The sequence below is a fragment of the Polypterus senegalus genome, chromosome 17 (genome assembly GCF_016835505.1).
Source record: "Polypterus senegalus isolate Bchr_013 chromosome 17, ASM1683550v1, whole genome shotgun sequence".
NCBI classification, from domain to species: Eukaryota; Metazoa; Chordata; class Cladistia; order Polypteriformes; family Polypteridae; genus Polypterus; species Polypterus senegalus.
The window spans coordinates 708230-725805 of record NC_053170.1 but is presented as its reverse complement, the minus strand read 5'-3'; the positions used below and the strand labels follow the sequence as shown (position 1 = coordinate 725805).

Genomic DNA, 17576 nt, shown 5'->3' with positions numbered 1-17576 from the left:
CACGTGAGGATGTAAGAGCCACGCCCCCTTCCTCTCCCTCCTTCGGCTCCCCGGTCACCCGTCAGAGTGGACGGCGGCAGGTCACTCCGATGCTGGCACGCGTGGGTCCGCCGCTCGACTCGCCCTTTGGGCCCTCGTACCCGTACCCGTACCACAGCCTGCGTGTCCACTTTTGATGGGCGGCCAGTGCAGTGCGCTTTAAACGCTCAAACGGTGGACAAAAGCGCTGCGCATGACCCAATTAACAGAAGGGGGGCAGACCATGTCCCCAAAGGTGGGGGGCCAGTGCACTCAGCTTATCTCAGACACTGATTGGAATAATGACCGGAATATCAGCTCAATACCCCCAAGTGCACTGGACCACTATGGCTGGTGGTCTTCATCTTTGTACTTGTAAAATGCCGCTCTGGGATGTGTTTTGGTTTTGGGTCCTCCAGCATCCCAGACTGGCCACCATCTCATGCCAGTGGACTTCGCGGTGGGTCCAGTGCTACCTACAGCATTGGAGAAGCCCAGACAGACCACTCTGGTACTGTGTACTCATGTCCTGGCAATGCCTGGGGTCTCCTCACTCATCAGCTGCTGTCTATCAGGAAAACCACCAGGGATTCTCTGCAGAGACACGCTGCAGATCTGGGCTGCCATTTTCTGTGTTTTGGGGGTGTAGGTTAAGAGTTCTCATTATTCTTGGAGGCCCAAGTCATCCCCATCCTCAAAAGGCACTAAACCAACATCAGGCCAGTCCTGCTTCTCCATCCTCCTGGCTCTCACATGCCCACTCTGCTAGCACTCAGTGCTGGTACCTGGAGGTCAAAGCAATAGGGCATAACATGAACAGGGCTGGCAGTCAGAGAGGACAATGAGCCACATGGAGGACAAACACAAATGGCCATCTGCTTCTCACTCCCCATTAAAGTACAAGCGAAGTCAAAGCCACCGACACCAGCACTTGTGGGCCTAAAGCTGGCAACACCTCAGCACTTGTGAGCTCCTGCCACTGTCCAGTGTGCCACGCGGTCTACTGTCCCTCTGCAGGGCGCAGCAGCACAATGGACTTTCCCTGTCACGCTGCCCTCTATGGACTGGGTTGGCTAATGGCACCCATCAATCAGCATGAAAGGTCAATAAAGTCCAGCGGCAGACCTCAGGGGCTCCAAAGCGTTGACATGTCGCTGGGGGGCACCAGCAGCTGCTCCTGGATACACAGCTACACCACGGGCGCAGTCCTATCATCACTTGTACCGAGGACAGTGAGATCTGTGACCAACACGCCACCTCATTACCAGGAATGGCACTATAAAGACAGACGTGACACAGAAATGAGGTAAAGGCGCCACCCTGCAAATTAAAGGGAGACGGACAATAGCCCTACATTTGAAAGTACAAATTACATTGGAAAGACGCTATATAAGAGAGAGAAAGAAAGGCAGGTAGCAGTATATAAATATATATATATATATATAAATACACGTATATTAATTAGGGGCACCGCATCTCACAGCAGAACAGACAGAGCAGAACCCACAGGCATGGCACTGCACTATACCAGTCAGGCGCTGCCACAGGGACACGTGTGCTTTGCAAACGCTAGACTCTGTTGAGAGTTGTTGGTTTGTTCTGTGGATTGAAATACATTTTGCTCTTAAACACTTGGGTTGCTCAAGATTTACAACCCACTGGTGAGGCCTCATCTGGAGTCCTGGGTGAAGTTTGGGTCTCCATAAAGACACAGCAGCACAAGAGAAGGTCCAGAGATGAGCGACAAGGCTGATTCAAGGCTACAGGGGATGAGTGATGAGGGAAGATTAAAAGAGCTGAGCCTTTAGAGTTTAAATAAAAGAAGATTAAGAGGAGACCTGACTGAAGAGTTTAAAATGATGAAGCTAATGAGTGCAGAGGATCAGACGGTGACTTTAAAATGAGCTCATCAAGAACACGGGGACACAGCTGGAATCTTGTGAAGTGTAAATTTCACACAAACATCAGGAAGTATTTCTTTACAAAGAACGACAGACACTCGGAATAAGCGACCAGGTAGTGTGGTGGGCAGTCAGACGTCAGGGGCTTTCAGAACTCGACTTGATGTTTTCTTGGAGGATACAAGTGGACAGGACTGGCGAGCTTTGTTGGGCTGAATGGCCTGCTCTCGTCCAGAGTGTCCTAAAGTGGTAGTTAGGCAGAGAGCACTGGCACACGTGCAGCAGAATCCTTAACTGCACGACCAACTAACCTGCCACACGTCACCACCATAACAGGAATGCAGGCCAGAGTGACAGAAACAGCGCTATATACACTCAATAGATACATTGGAAAGGCGCTATATATTAGAGATAGGCACAAATAGCACTATATACATTAGTCTGATTGAAAAGGCGCTATATGACAGGATGGTAGTATATAAATTAAGAGAGATGGCACACTTTGGACTAAAGGCAAAGAGAGGCAATTGGCATCTGTGCCACGTATGTACTCTGCTCCCGCACTTGGTGAAGAGTGCAGCACGAATTGAATATGCCAACACAACCAGGCTCTGCACGTGAAGACTGATTGACCCTTTGACTGGCAAATCAAAGCTACAGTTAACAGAATGGCACAGGGCACCTGGCATCACCGGGCCCTCAAGAGGGTGAGGCACAGCAACATTGGGCCAGATGGCACAGGTGTAACGCAGGAACATGTCCTTGAGGGGGTGCCAGTCAAGACAGACACATGTAGCAAGCAGGGAACTGAACCAGGGTCTAAACGCTGCCATCGTGCCTACTGTGGTACCCATGCCAAAGCAAACACCCTCACAACTCCTACAAAAATGAAATGTAACTGTCCAAAATGGAGGAACTTGCACGAGACCCTGCAGACAGCTGACCACTACATGAAGTGCAGACCCCCATAATGATACACGCGGGCACAACACAAAGACACCTCACCAGTTTTTGTCGTCGGCTCATCATTCTGAATGAGGAGACCCCCGGAGTCGTCCCAGGGCTATTCACCAATTTAATTACGGAGCTGCACTGAGCCCAGGGGGACACAAATTCATTTTAATTAAACGCTCGCCAATAAAGGGAACGAGCCGCCTGCACAATCTCAGCAGGGGGCACTCAACACCCACCTTATGGACGGCAAAGCCCACTTATAACGCAGATGTGACCACCGAAACAGTCCAAGTGCCAATGGCAGCAACTCATCCAGGAGTCCAAGCACACAGAGTGCAGGGGTCTGCATCAGACACTCGGGCCCCCCAACCAAATGAGAGGTGACAAGGGGTACAAAAACAAGACGTTTATTATTAAAATCTCCACGTATGTACAACTTCACAGACAATAAATCATGCCAAAGAGGCACGAATGGACGGCCACCATGCTCACCCTCGGGGTAGTGCCAAGGTACCCAGCGCACAAGTGGGTAATAAAGCTGCCTCGCTGAATGCAAACCCAGTATGCCCCCAGCCCCCTAGACTGGCCAGGCCTGTAGCCTCCCAAAGGGCACCGAGTCCAGGTCCTTGCTGCCCGTGGCTGCCCAGCCCAGCTCGCCGTTGTGCCGCAGCACAGAGCAGAGCCGCGAGTCATAGCCACTGTCTCGGACCGTGGCACAGGTCAGCTGCAGGACGTCCACGTCTAGTGCGCGACATGCCATTGAGCCCGTCGGCCCCCCAAAGCGTGAGATTAGGTCGCAGTCCCAGTCCGATTCAGAGGAGAAGGTGCCAGGAACCAGCAAATCGGGCTCAATCTGAAGGGAGGAGTGAGAAGGGCCTGTGCCCGGACTGCACACCACATCCATGCCACTCTCTACAGCGGTGACATCTAGCAGGGTGTTTCCCAGGGGGTCTGCAGGGGGCACACGTGTGTCTAAATCACCACAGTCAGACCGCCCCCCACCAACCACAGACTCTGGCGGCTCAGTCTTCTGCAGCTTGACCGCGCCATCAGTGGCACTAAAGAGGCACTCCATGGGCAGGTCTGCCAGGCTCGGGTTGAATGGAGGTTGGCATTTGGAAGGCACAGCTCTGCAAGTTCTCCAATCAGCCAGTTGGCTCCAAGGTCGCATAGCCACCTGCAGGATGGGGCTCATCTCCTGCGGAGGACACCTCTCATCAAGTCTCATGTGGAGGGGGTCAGAGTTCATACGCGAGACCACCCTTCGCCGTTTCAACACACGTGGGCTGGTACTGGGTGAGCGCCTGCGCTTCTTCTTATTGGGGCTCAGGGATGTCTTTGTGCCATTGACACACAAGGGGTCTTCAGTGGGCAAGCACTGTTCCCGGTGAGGGATGGGCACCTCTTTGGTGATGTCCAAACACACACAGGAGGTGGGCACTGCTGACAGACCCCCAACTTGTTCCCGGTTCTCAGTGCACTTCATGCAGCTGGCTTCTGGCCGGATTGTGACCATTTGCTGGAGCTCATCTTGGTCCTCAAACATCAGGGCATGCAAGTCGATGTCACTCAGCCCGACCGAAATGGCCTTCTCACTGCTGTTTGGTGGCATCTCCAGGGTCACATCTGGCACCAGAGCAGGACTCGCAGGCCTAAAGAGAAAGCAAACAAGTGACAATGTGGCGGGCAGGCGGGCGGCGATCAGCAGCACGCACAGCAGGGGCCACCTGGCTTGGAGTCGGCTCAGCCCAGGGGATGACGACAGAAAGGCGCTATATACAGTAAAATAGACAGGCTGGTGAGGTGTGGCATGGAGGTGGTGCCCTGAATGCACCTCACAGCGGGCTAACCAGAGGGCAGGACCACGGATCGGGAGCCAGGATGGGAAGGGTGACATTTTAATTTAATTTCCAGCTTGCTGGGCTGTGAAGAAGTATTTGCCCCTCCATGATGGCCTCTTTTTCGCATTCAGAAGAATTACTGATGGGTGCTTTAAAACCACTTCAGGGTTTTTATTTTTGGTCCGCCGCATCCCGACTCACAGCACCAGTAAACCCACCGTATGATATGCCGTGGGACTCGTCTCGATGTTGTTATGCAAGACGTCAAGTCGTTTGGGGTCTTTTTTCTGTTTTTGGCCCTCTAGACCTGAAAAACCCTCATTTTAAGGCCATATTTTGACACCCTTATGATTTAAGAGTAAACCAATAAGTGATCAGCTTGATGATGGGCAGGCCACAGCAGCCAATCCCAGGGGGTTTATATACCCCCTGAATGGCATACAGAGGGTCAAATGGGGACTGGCAATGCAGGCATGCGGAGTGTCCCCCTGTGCTGATTCGAAGATGCCAAGTATGAGTGAGTATCATCCCATTTGTGACTTTTGATTCTTTACCGGTGGTCCGAGCCCCCTAGGCAGTGCCTACTGAGGGACACTGGATCTGGGTAAGTTAAATAAAGACAGCTTGAGAAGAAGACACCATCAGGCATTGTCTGCAGGGGCGAAGGTCCCAAAACAAACCGAGAAATCTCCGAGACTCTCAAGCATTTCCGTACCTGACATCCTGGTCCTGGTGTGCCGGGATCTCCTCAAAGTCGCTGCACAGTTGCTGCACCACTCTGTCCACTACAGCATAGTGAGAAGATTCCAGAACAAAACTCCTGTGCTTCTCTGAAAGAAGGTGCTGCAAGACGAGGCAAAATGTCATTGAGAGACGAGCAACATGTGGTCAGGCACGGACTAGTTGGTTCATCACACAGCCACGTGACCCACATACACACACATCATGGCTGGATGCCACCCAGGTGGCACAGGCTCACCTCCTGCTGGTCCCAAAATGTTTCCTGGCAGCACTCGCAGAAGCCTTGCCGTTTCCGATTAGCACAGCCGTGTGTGGTCACCTGCATGCCCGCTGCTGGGCTCTCGGGCTTCTCTCGCTTGCCATCACTGGTGGTCAGCCCATGGCTCTCTACTCTGGGGGGAGATAATTAAATTAAAGCAAGGCTATGCACATGCTCGTTACATTCAGATTCAGAGGACATTAACACCAACATGCCAGCCATACAGCCTTGGCATGGGGGGGGGACAGAAATGGCAAGTGGGGGCCACAACAGCCGAGTGTGTTTGTTAAGGTTCTGAATGGCTACCAGAAAGAAGTTATGGGGATGGCATGTGGTCCAAGTGGCAAAGGACCTGCACCTCCTCTGGGATGGCAACACACTGAAAAGATGGCTGCTGGGGTGAGTGACGTCTGCAACAGTCTTCCTCGCTCTCAGTGAACCAAAGGATCAGCCATGACACCCAATTCATTTCAAAAAGCCCCCATGGAGTGTCTGGAGGTCATTTTAGGATGACATTCTCAGATTTCTAGTGAAGTATGAGGGCTCAAGGAGAAGACGCGTAGATCTTGGGTGGCCTAGGAGCTCAATGGGGGCTCTCAAAGCGGAGAGTCAACCGAGATGGCATTAAAGCGCTCCATTGTGACCAGCTAAGCCCTTCATTGGCATTGATCAGGAGGGGAGTGCAGCCAGTCCAAGACACCACCTGGCCACTCTGAACGGTCCTACTTCGGTGGGCTAATGAAAGCCCCTCAGACTCGAGCTCCGTGCTTTTCCTCGTTTGAGAGGTCCTGGTTTCTCATGCAACACCCACACCCCGTCTTCAGCTTTGTGCGTCACCCGTACCCAGTGCCATCAGAAGTACTTACTGCGGAACTCTCGGGCCCTGTTCCCGCTGCACGATGGGCGCAGACTCAAAGGGGCTGTGCCTCGTAGTGCCAGTAAACTTCACCTCAGGGAAGCTGTCGAAGTGGAGGTGTAACGGCTTGTAGCGCCTGCCAGACAGAAGAAGAAGGGTCCTAGTTACCAAGACGACACTTAAAACAACTTGACGGGGACACGGGGGAGGGGGGTACGAGGACATCAAAGGAAAACCCAATGACAAAGAACTAAGCTGCCTGAAGTAAACGGGCTGCACCGCCACGGGTCTGCCATTCACCCGGTGCAGACGGACCCAGCAGATGGCAGCCGCAGTGAAACGAAGTGCGACTGAGAAGTGAGAAGCTGAGGGCGGATTCTGACTTGCGAATTCCCACAAATGTCAAACTCTAAATCTTAACTCACGGCAAGTGGCCACCATGACACGACGTATAAAACAAACCACCTGACGAGTGGCTGCGGGTCTTGAAGAAACCTTATCCGAGTGGCTCTGCCAATCTTCTGGCCCCGACATCAATTATAGCCTTTAACCACCTCCAAAAAGTCTTCATTAATAAATTACCACCCATCAAGCCGCCTATGACAGATGGCAGGGTGGATGAAACCCAACTCCCACTTTGTCACCCTCTCCCGTCTGGAAACAGGTCCCGCCGAAAGCAGCGTCACATAAGGCCACAGCTGCAGTGACAAGTCTCCGCCAGGGTCCCTGGGTGGTCATGTCCCAGTGACAGCCAGCAGCACACTCTGTGATCTCAAAGATCAAAACAAGACCACCGAAAAAATAAAAAATAAGGTACAAATGTGCATGCGATTTTTAAAACGACAAAATGAAGGACTGCTTGAAATGGTTCACAAAGTAGAAACTCAAAAGAGTGAAGCGTTTGCCATTAGAGTAAAGCCTGGCAGCGGCCTGTGGCGTAACCGCACTCTACTGCTGGCCCGGCAGGCTCAAGCTCGCTGCACCCCTGGATGGCATCACTGAAGGTGTCTTCTCCTGCCCACAATCCTGCAGCGCTCAGGCCCACTCGCCACAGAGAACTGCCCTGAACTACAAGATGGCGTCACTCACCTGCTGCAGTCTTCAATCTTCACAAAGGGCTCCTTCAGCGTCACGGCTAGAACGAGATGGGAAATCAAGATGTAACCAAACAGAGCCACTCGCTGTACGTCACATCGTCCATGATGCAACACACACGGAGACCACGGTGGAGCCTGCTATGTGGGCACAGTGTCTTACACCCACGGACACCCTTCTGCTAAATATGGTGGCAGATCTCAGGGGTTGACTGAAGTACCGCCAATAGGAAGCAGTGTGCCCACACAGACTGCTGAGCCACTCCACTTCTGGAGGAGGCCACAGCCACACGCTTGGCACTTCCTCAGCGCCAAAGAGACGGTGTTCACTTAATGCCAGTCTCTGAAGTGGGTTTTCAGATGTCCGTCTCCTCCTCAGACTCTGTACAGTACCAACCTTACGTTGCCACCCCAATTCCCCACCGACAACCCAATGGCTTAAATAGATTTGCAAACCTGACCTTTCCTGGGTGTGCTGGCTGATGGATCCGTTGGGCCTTTGCTCTAAAAATACAAGAAAGAAATCCGTTATAGAGCAAAAGATACAGCGTCACCTTCACAGCAATGCCACGTACAGATCTTACTCACAGGTGAGGTCAACCATGACAGCCAGCCAGCCTTAAAGCAATAAACGGAGGATTGTTACAAAGGTGGGCTGCCATCTGCTGCAATGCACAAGACAGTAACAAGGCCAGCGCCCACTCACCTCTGCCATATGCCCTCACTCTTCTGCATGGACAGGCTCATTGACTCATTGTGTTCATGTCCTGCGATCCATCAAGAAGCACAAGTTCAATTTGATTTTATGCCCACCTCGGGGCTCAAGCACTTCAATGGCCTCCTGGACCTTCGATTCCCTGACCCGACTGAAGGGTGGTCACGCTAATCTCTTCAGTTCTCAATCTCACTTCTGTTAGCGGGTGTGCATGCCAGTGTGCGGTACTGCGTTATCGTGTGTCCTCCGCTGCTGTGGACCCTGAAACTGTGATTCAGCACAGGCTGAGCTGGAGGAAGAGCTCCGCTGTCATGGCTGCAGCAAACAGGAGTCGTGGCAAACCCGGACTGTTAAGCGAAGGCTTACTTCATGGTCTCCAGCCTGGCCAGACGTGGAGCCACTCGGCCCGTATCTTCTCCCACAGCACGGCTGAATGTTACTCGTGGTTTGTCCGAGTTTGCAGTCATTCGCCCAGCTTATTTAGGCCCAGTCCAGTTCATCACAGGACGACACCTTGGACTAATCTGCTGATCGGTTTCTTTGGTGCTCCCTCACAATGTCACCTTAGCACTTTTCGTACACTTAGAACAGCAGGGTACGGAGCTGACAGGCACAGAACCTTCTAAAGGTTCTTGCGCTCGACACGGGGGTCTATGGGACTTGTGCAAACAGGGAGGGCAACGATTAAACTTGAACGAAGAGTTTAAACAGGACGCTCTTCTCAATCATCCGATTGGTTTACATCTGCAGTGGGAACAGAAGAAAGCGGACAGGCCGACATCGAGAAGTCTCCCCCATTTAACAGACACTTGGGCAGCACAAGCCACAGCTCAGACAGACTCACATCTGCAAGTGGTGCCGACACCTTCAGAGGTGATGAAGCACGCCAAACGCGCCTCATTTTGGGAGGGTGACAGAGGGCATAGTGAACTGGGCTGACATCCCAACTATGCCACTTGAGAGGTCACACTGCAGCAACCCAGAATATCAGCAGAGCTAGGGAGGAAAATCACGTGAGGAAATATCAAGTCAAAGACATTAGCAGCAAAGCCACCAAGCGACTAATCAGGTATTTTGAGACCGGGGACACACAGTTCACATGCTCAACAGTCACAAAGAAAAGATTATACAATGCAATGGGATCCCAGTCAAAAGTGGCCATCGATATCCCAGTAACATGCCAGCGCATACACCAGATGAAGGCCGACACACGAAATCCAGATCTCTGAGCCGACATCCTTAACTGCTGCCCTGTAGACACGAGTGGTTTGGGTCACCCTGACCATGGCCAGGGTATCCGGGCCATCTGAGGGGCTTTTCTTGTTGGCAGACGAGACAATTAGCAGGCTGACCGCGAGCAGGATATCCCACGCATGTCGCTACTCCTAAACAGGCTTGTGTACGAGTGTTTGGGGAAATAGAAAGTGAGAGGCAGGAAGACCTTTTCGTTCATGCATGGTGTAAAAAGTTCATGTCTCGCAGTACTTTCTGAAGGGTGAGCCTCTTATTTAATGATTAACTGTAATGAACGAACAATTATGAACTGTGACTAGGATTTACACTCCTGGCACAGACTAATTCGATTCCCTGTCGCTCGGCCTTACAGTAGCAGGGTGGTTGCTTTTCGCAGTGGTGCAGAGCCTCTCGCTCCGTTTCTTTGCCAAGATCTGCCTTTCGCTTTATTGATTTCTGTTAATGGAAAGCATTTAGTCTTTCACTTCCTATCGCCTTCTTCCACTGAAAGCAAAGTTCTACAGCGGCAATTCAGACGTGATGGGGGCACACAGGTCCTAAACTGAAACCTGACTAGCGATATGAAGAACTGGACGGACAATTGAAAGGTTATTTTGGAAATCATAAGCAAACCCCATCCCACCTAACAAGGACTCGCGTCTTAACTTTATGGGCAGCAGCGACACCACCTGCAGTTCAGAACAGGCCGTCCACCTGAAGCGAAGCCTGCTCAGGCCCTGCCACTATTTGGATGGGAGGCCAACCAGTAAACCTTGGGTGTCTGTCTGGATCCCAATGCCCCGAGCAGTGACAGGGACACTGTGTTGTAAAAATGGTGCCATCCTTCAGATTAAATGTAAAAATGGATGTCCTGAATATCTGTGCTCCTTAAAGAGCGCGGGCATCCGTCATGAGGAGCAGGGTGCCTCCTGAAGTCCTGACTAAACTGGCCACCACGGCCTAGTCATTCAGGACCCCCCCCTCTCACCACTTGACCACCTAACAGCCAATGTGTGGCGAGTGTACTGGCACTCTTCCAGGTGGACGATGCCCATTGGCAGTGGCTGAAGTGGCTCCCCACTCGCTATGTAAAGGTCTCCGAGTAGAGAGAAAAGCGCCTTATACTGTAAATGGAGAGAATTATTCTTATTACCAAACCCCTTTCACACCTTATAGGCACAGATAGGGGGAAAAAATTAGGGCACAGTTTAAAATGAAAGCAAGGCCTTGCCTCAAGTACGAACCTACTTTAGATGAAAATAAGGGGCACCAAGAGGGCCCAAGCACTAGACACTCGTCACAGCTCAGAGGAGAGAACACAAGACCCGCCACTTGACTTCTACGTGACACCGCGCGTGTGTGTGTGTGTGTGTGTGTTGTATTAGTTCAGCCCATCCCATGAGGCCACCTCACCCTGCCAGGTCGAGCGCAGCAATCCGAGCTGGACTGCATTTTCTGTTGGCAAGCCGCAGGTAAGGTAAGGCCAGCCAGTAAAAGGGAAACCTCCGTGCAACAGGATACGCAAAACTAGATACTTCACTTGCAGCAAGAAAATGATAAAGTGCATGCAGGCTCACCACTCAGCGCGTTTTCATTTCACACAAGATGAAGAATGTAACATAATCACCTCTGATGGCTTCTTCTTCACTTGGGAATTACTTAATGAAGTTTTCTTGATGTATTCCAGTAAGTCTTATGGTGCTTGAGGTTAAGGAAGCGTTGAAAAGAGAAATGGCGATTGCTGTTAAAGGGGATCACTAAACATCACAACACACATTGGCATATCAACAAAAGCATCAAAGCACCCACTTGGCACCGCGATGGCTTTTCACCTTTCAAATTAACTGGAGAGTGGCGGCCTTAACCAGTGTCACCGCTCTGTGCGCCCACCATTTCACTCGTACTGCACAAGAGATCTGGAAGGAGGACAGGATTCTCCACATGACCCGTCCCATTCATGGTGGGCAGAATGGCGAATGACCCCCAAGTTTGGCCTCAACACCACCACATGTCTCACCGACGGCACACAGCAAAACACCAGAAAATGGAGCGGCCATGTTAGCTCTCTCGACTTGTGCTATGAACAGGGAAGCTGAGCGACACACGGACAGCTCAGGGTCAGAGGAAGGCAAAGCACAACAGCCAGAACGTTACAAGGCAGAACCGACAATTCAAAGGGAGCTGCTGAAGCAAACCTCACGTGGAGAGGAGCGTCAGAAGGTTTGCACAAAGCCAAACACGACTGTCTGTGCACCCGGAGAATTCACTGAAACATCCGCTCGAGAATCCCAGAAGACAGGAAAGCGTCTGCAGTTTGACAGTAAAACAAACGTGAGGCACAGCAGAGGAGACGTCCATCACACTCCCTGCCTGTCTCTGGTGGGACAAGAAGGCTGAAGGATCAGTAAGGGGGCCAGCTGGTCTTTGAGGAGATGCATGTGTAAAAATGTCATCATAAAAATCAGGACGCTGCTGCTGCAGATAAATACATAAATACACAAACCCCCTGCTGTACCACCCGTCAGGTAACCCGATGACTGGAGCTGCCACCTCTCTGTGCTGCCAGACTGAACGTCACTAGTGGAACATCATGGAAATGCGTCATTAAAACCAAGTCTTGTGTTGACCCAAGGACAAACGCGGCCATGCGATTGTAAAACAGTCAACAGTCCTTTGCTTTACTTCACGCTAATTTTGACACACAATTCTGCTGCATTTTACGGACTTGTTCTTGCCCATCAGCTGCTTTGTCACGTTAAATGGTCAGCTGGTATCGCCAGCAGTAAAACGGGCAGCCTTCTGCTTTTATAAACACACGTCACAGCACATTTTAGGCCTGGTATTTTTGTTCGCCCTCGCTGCTCCACATTAGTACTAAGACGACATCTCTGTAGAATAATACGCTAGCATTGGCAGGATTTTAAGATCAGCCCTTCAGCTCGCATACCGTTTGACTTATTGACCTGAAATTTGGCACACATATACTACGTGACCTCTACTGTCCGCTTTCGGGGTGAGGATTTCTTTTTCCTCTTTTTAAATTTTATTTTATTGTAGATTTAACTCTTGGCAGTGGCCGTGTGGTGCATGCATACGGGCACCGTTCTCATCCCTGCCACCTTCACTGTCACTTCCCCCGCCCCTTCATTTCTGAAATCATTCTGGCGGTAATTTGAACATTTAAGTGCCAGCTTAAGTGAAAACTTAAAACTTACTAAGTAATTGCAGCACAAACACGGACTTCATCAGTTTTAATGTGAAAAGATGCCGACGGAAGATGAGAAGAGCAGGCTGCTAGGGTGGAGAACTTAAGAGCTGCTCAGGAAGCAGCAGGCGCATCAACCTGTGAGCAAACGAATGCTAAACGTACAGAGAAAGAAAGAGGAGGAAAACTACAAGTCAAGTGGACTCAATGCACATTATCGTTACAGCAGTGCGCCGTTACTGGGTTTTTAAATAAATGTCTGGATCCCTAAATCAACTGTTCTGGCCTGGTCCTGTTCGGACTCCCTCCTGAACCAGAAAGTGCGGTCTGACTGCTGTTTTATGCTACGGCAGTTAACTTCAAATCACAGCAAGTGAAAGGTGCCCTCCGTTATCATTACTAACAATGAAAAAGCCCTTTTGGTGGCCACAGAGCTCACTTAGCTACTGCAGTCAACACGCGGTCTCTCTGCCTTGACACACACAGATTAAAACAACACAGTGTCATTAAATGATAAATACCATCCATTATTACAGTCAAGTCACCTGTATTACAGTTAGCTGCAAAAATCTTCTTCTTTCGGCTGCTCCCATCAGCGGATCATCTTCTTCCATCTCTTTCTGTCCTCGTCATGTTGTTCTGTCACCCCCATCATCACCTGCATGTCCTCTCTCACCACATCCATAAACTTTCTCTTACGCCTTCCTCTTCTCCTCTTGCCTGCCAGCCCTATCCTTGGCACCCCTCATCTCTCCTCTGCACAAGTCCACACCAACACCATCTCGCCTCTCTGACTTTGTCCCCCAACCGTCCAACCTGAGCTGACCCTCTAATGTCCTCATTTCTAATCCTGTCCGTCCTTGTCAAATCCAATGTAAATCTTTAACTCTGCCACCTCCAGCTCTGTCTCCTGCTTTCTGGTCAGTGCCACCGTATTTAGCTGCAACTGTAAAGGGGAATAAAATAAAAGCAGGTTAGTTTTGCCCCGTCTGCCACTCCTTGGCCCACTGCTCGCCTGTTCTCTCGCGCCACGTCTCAAGCCACATCGGGCCCAAACGATCTCCAATCCAAAAGCCGTCTCAGGCTCTCACATTTTTCTCTGGATTGTTTGTTAACATCATTTCCTGATAAACAGTCAAACTGTTTTTTTTTTTTGTTTTAAAACTGGAATCTTGTAAGTTTCTGAAAATAAAAAGTCATTCACTAAGCGAGTCATGAAATGTAGAAGAAACACTTAAAGGCCATTAGGATGCAACATTAACTGCGAAGTGGCATAAAAAAAAAGAGGCAGAGGTGGCAAAAACTACAAGCACATATCTGAGCCTCTGGGCATAGCAGACCCCCCCGTCCCACCTTAAGGGCACAGAGAACGCTCTTTTATTTGAGGGCTGCTTCACCCGTGAGTGTCACAGTTTTCAGATTTCACACGTGTGTCTTAAGTGCTACGCAATTCCTGCTTTACAAATGCATGGTGAGAAAAAAGAAAACTTAATAAACTTATAACCAAAAAAACGAAGCACACAGGATTTCTAGGCTTGAACACATTCAGACATTTATTTAATATTTAAAATCTTAATTTGTGGCTAATTTGACAGGCCTGGAGTGGACGACTATAAAGGAATCTCATTTACAATATTACATTTCACTTCACTTTACAGGTAGCGGTTAGGGGAAAACAATCAATCACCTCCATCACTGCATGCCCACAGCTCCCTGATAGCCGTTATTTTTTTGTACATTTGTCACAATGAATGGCTTCAGACCTTAAGGCAAAATTCATATTAAAGAAAAGAATTGGCATTGCATGTCCTGTCTGCTTAAGTGCCACTATATTTAAGACATGAACTTGCCCACCACCTGTATTACCCACACGAAAAAGGAATTGTCCTAAAGAGATTTGATGGTTTGACTCAGCTGACTAAACGCTGCCAGCCCTGGGTGCATTGCCCCTCACCACGAGAGCCACTATCTCCACATAGAGAACATCTGAAACAGGGTTGCCTGCTAGAGCATTTAAATCGTCACAAAAGATCTCAGGAGGACCTCGAAAGGACTGCAGGCCTCTGTGGCTTAAGGTAAGGTCAGTCTTCAGGACCCCAAATTGAGGGAAATAAAAGGGCTTCATGGTAGAGGAGTAAATCAGAAACATCTGCTATCCAAGCAGGACATAAGTGCAAAGGAATACTGAGATGATCCCCAAGTCTTTTGGACAGACAGGTCCAAAGTCACACTCTTTGACACAGGGGACAATGGTTTCTGGCATTCATCAGGAACATCAGACCTGCTATAAAACACAAGGATGCTAAGTGTGATGATACAGAGATCTGGAAAACTTGCCGCAAATGAAGGAGCCATGAATTGTGCACTTTACTTAAATATTCCTAAGAAGATTCTGCAGTCATCTGTTTATGGCCGGACACTTGTAGGGTTTAATGCAGCAGGGCAACGATCCAAAAGACAAAAGGAAGTCAACAACTAAATGGATCAAAAGAAACACAATCCAATCCTGAGATATTGCGGCAGGACCTAAAAAGAGGAGTCCACACTTACAAACGTTTCTGAATTAAAGCAGTTCTGGAAAGAAGTGTGTGGAAATTTGTCAAAAGCCACAAGAAAGACGGATCTCAAATGACAAGCAGCATTTAGTTGTGATTATTGCTTTTAAAAGGTGCTGCAACCAAGTACCATAACTATGGGGACAATTACTTTTTCACATGGGTGATTTACAAACTGCTTTACTGTGTATTCATTCAGGTTCCCTGCACTTTACTCAAAGGTCTGATGCCAATCATCGAGTAAAATGGGCAAAACCAGAGATGATTAAGAAGAGGGCAAATACTTTTTCACAGCACCGAGATTCCTAAACATGTTTTACTGTGATTTAGAGTTTCTCTATTCCGCGGCATATTAGCACAGCCTGGAATACTGTGGCCATTGACAACAACTTACTCACACTCACTCCTCAGCTGTGCAGAACAAAACCAGCAGGCACACCCAACTGGGCAGCCCAGTGCCAATTAAAACAAAAGTACACTTTGAGGAAGAAAACGGTCAGACCATAAATAAGTAGTCTGTCCATTTAAAAGAAAAACCTCACTTTCTCTGTGGGCATCTTTCTTGGTTAATTCCCAGCCCAGTCTGGAGATGTCGGCTTCAGTCTTTTTCATCACAGCATCAATGCTTGTTCACCTCCCAGAGGAATTTATGTGCTACTGCATCATCAGATAAGAGGCACAGCTCACGCTTACACACATCCTGGAGGTCCAAGTCTCTCTGACCCAACCAGCAATTCCAGGAGCCCCCTTGATCTACAGCCCTACCACAGATGCTCCATGTTTCCCCGTATTGGAACGGACAGACTGAGAACCACAAATCAGCACAGGCCATTTGTTCTCCACATTTAAACAAGCACAAGTATTCTGGTTGCCCTTTGCATGTCATACACTTTTTTGCCTTTTTCTTTCCTTTCTTAAAGCCTTAGTTATTTAAATTTCACACAGGACTTGAATTTTTATTTTTCCTCTCACTTAAGTGAGATCACAAAAATGACTGAACAGTTGTTAGCCTTAGGGAGGCACCAGACAGTCTGGATGTGCCGCTTACACCACCAGGGCACTTCCTAAATTTACAAGAGAAGCAAACTAAACACGAGACATTGTCCCCTGTCATTGTATTCCGTAAAGAGAGAATTTAAGCAGGACAAGTCAACCTTCTGCGACACGTCCATCTTGATTATTTTGATCTACCCGTATTTTGAAAGACATGTAAGGTGTAGAAGGATGGCATAGAGGCGGAGTAGTTAGTGCCACTGTCTAATGGATCCTCCAACTGGGTTCCAGTCCCATATCTGGTGTTCTCCCCCCCCAAGACTACAAGGTTTCTCTTTCACATCTCACAGAGCTTTGTAAGGTGGATTGGTGATTCTAAACTGTGACTGTGTGGGCACAGTGACTGGTGTCGCCCTTTTCTGGCTCCTACCTTCTGCCTTGTGCTGCCCAGGTGGGTTCCACCTGCCCATACCCTGAACTGAATTAACGAGGTTTGAAAATGTTACACAACACGCAGTGTGCCATATTTGATAGATGGAGTGCTTGCATACTACAGGCTACCACAGCCCAATGCCATAGGACTTACCACTTTCCATAAAACTCAAAACCAAGCCAGCAGAAGTTTGTGACCATGACTCAGGTCTGACACAGGAGCAGTGCGGGCTGCCCGCCAGCATTCTATCTGTGGCTTTAACAGCTGGCCACCCCGAGTGCGTCTGCACATGAAGAATGCGGACTTAGCTAGAAAACAATTCCTCAGTATTGTACAATCCTGTATTTCAAACTACCGAGAAAAGGATACCATTGACATGGAGGATTTTCACTCCCCAAGAGCGAGCGTTGGCCAGAACACCACCTCCATCAGCCTTCTCCATCTGCAGAAAAGAAAGAAGAAAAATTTTATTTATTTATTTATTTTTTTTAAATCATAATAAAAACTGTCATTTATCTCAAAAAAAAAAAAAAATTCTGAATTACACAAACGCAAACTCTGCTTGTGAGAGCCACGAGCCATTCAGGGCAGCCTTTAGCTCTGTTCACTGGCACTCGGAGACCCCCTCACATGCTCACTCGTCACTTCAAACATGCATGTGAAGAGATGTGGACAGCTAAAGGCAAGGCTAACGTGAAACTTGGGCAAATTAAACTAAAAAAGCAATCCCAGAATTCTGGTAGGTTCAGTTCTCGAGAAGTCCATTAGGGGAACTGGA

At 49.3% G+C, this 17576-nt stretch overlaps 1 protein-coding gene across 1 annotated transcript in view; it reads right to left on the bottom strand.

Moving 5' to 3' along the window:
- Positions 1-3264: 3264 nt before the first annotated feature.
- Positions 3265-17576, bottom strand: part of LOC120517727 (protein DBF4 homolog B-like) — a 28305-nt gene continuing 13993 nt past the window's right edge. The window contains exons 5-12 of the mRNA XM_039740186.1: positions 17168-17240; positions 11240-11304; positions 8126-8168; positions 7660-7705; positions 6581-6706; positions 5694-5847; positions 5430-5557; positions 3265-4525 (exon numbers count right to left, since the gene is read on the bottom strand). Of these exons, the coding sequence (XP_039596120.1) occupies positions 3451-4525; positions 5430-5557; positions 5694-5847; positions 6581-6706; positions 7660-7705; positions 8126-8168; positions 11240-11304; positions 17168-17240 (1710 nt within the window). The 3' untranslated portion in view covers positions 3265-3450. The remainder of the gene's footprint in view (positions 4526-5429; positions 5558-5693; positions 5848-6580; positions 6707-7659; positions 7706-8125; positions 8169-11239; positions 11305-17167; positions 17241-17576) is intronic.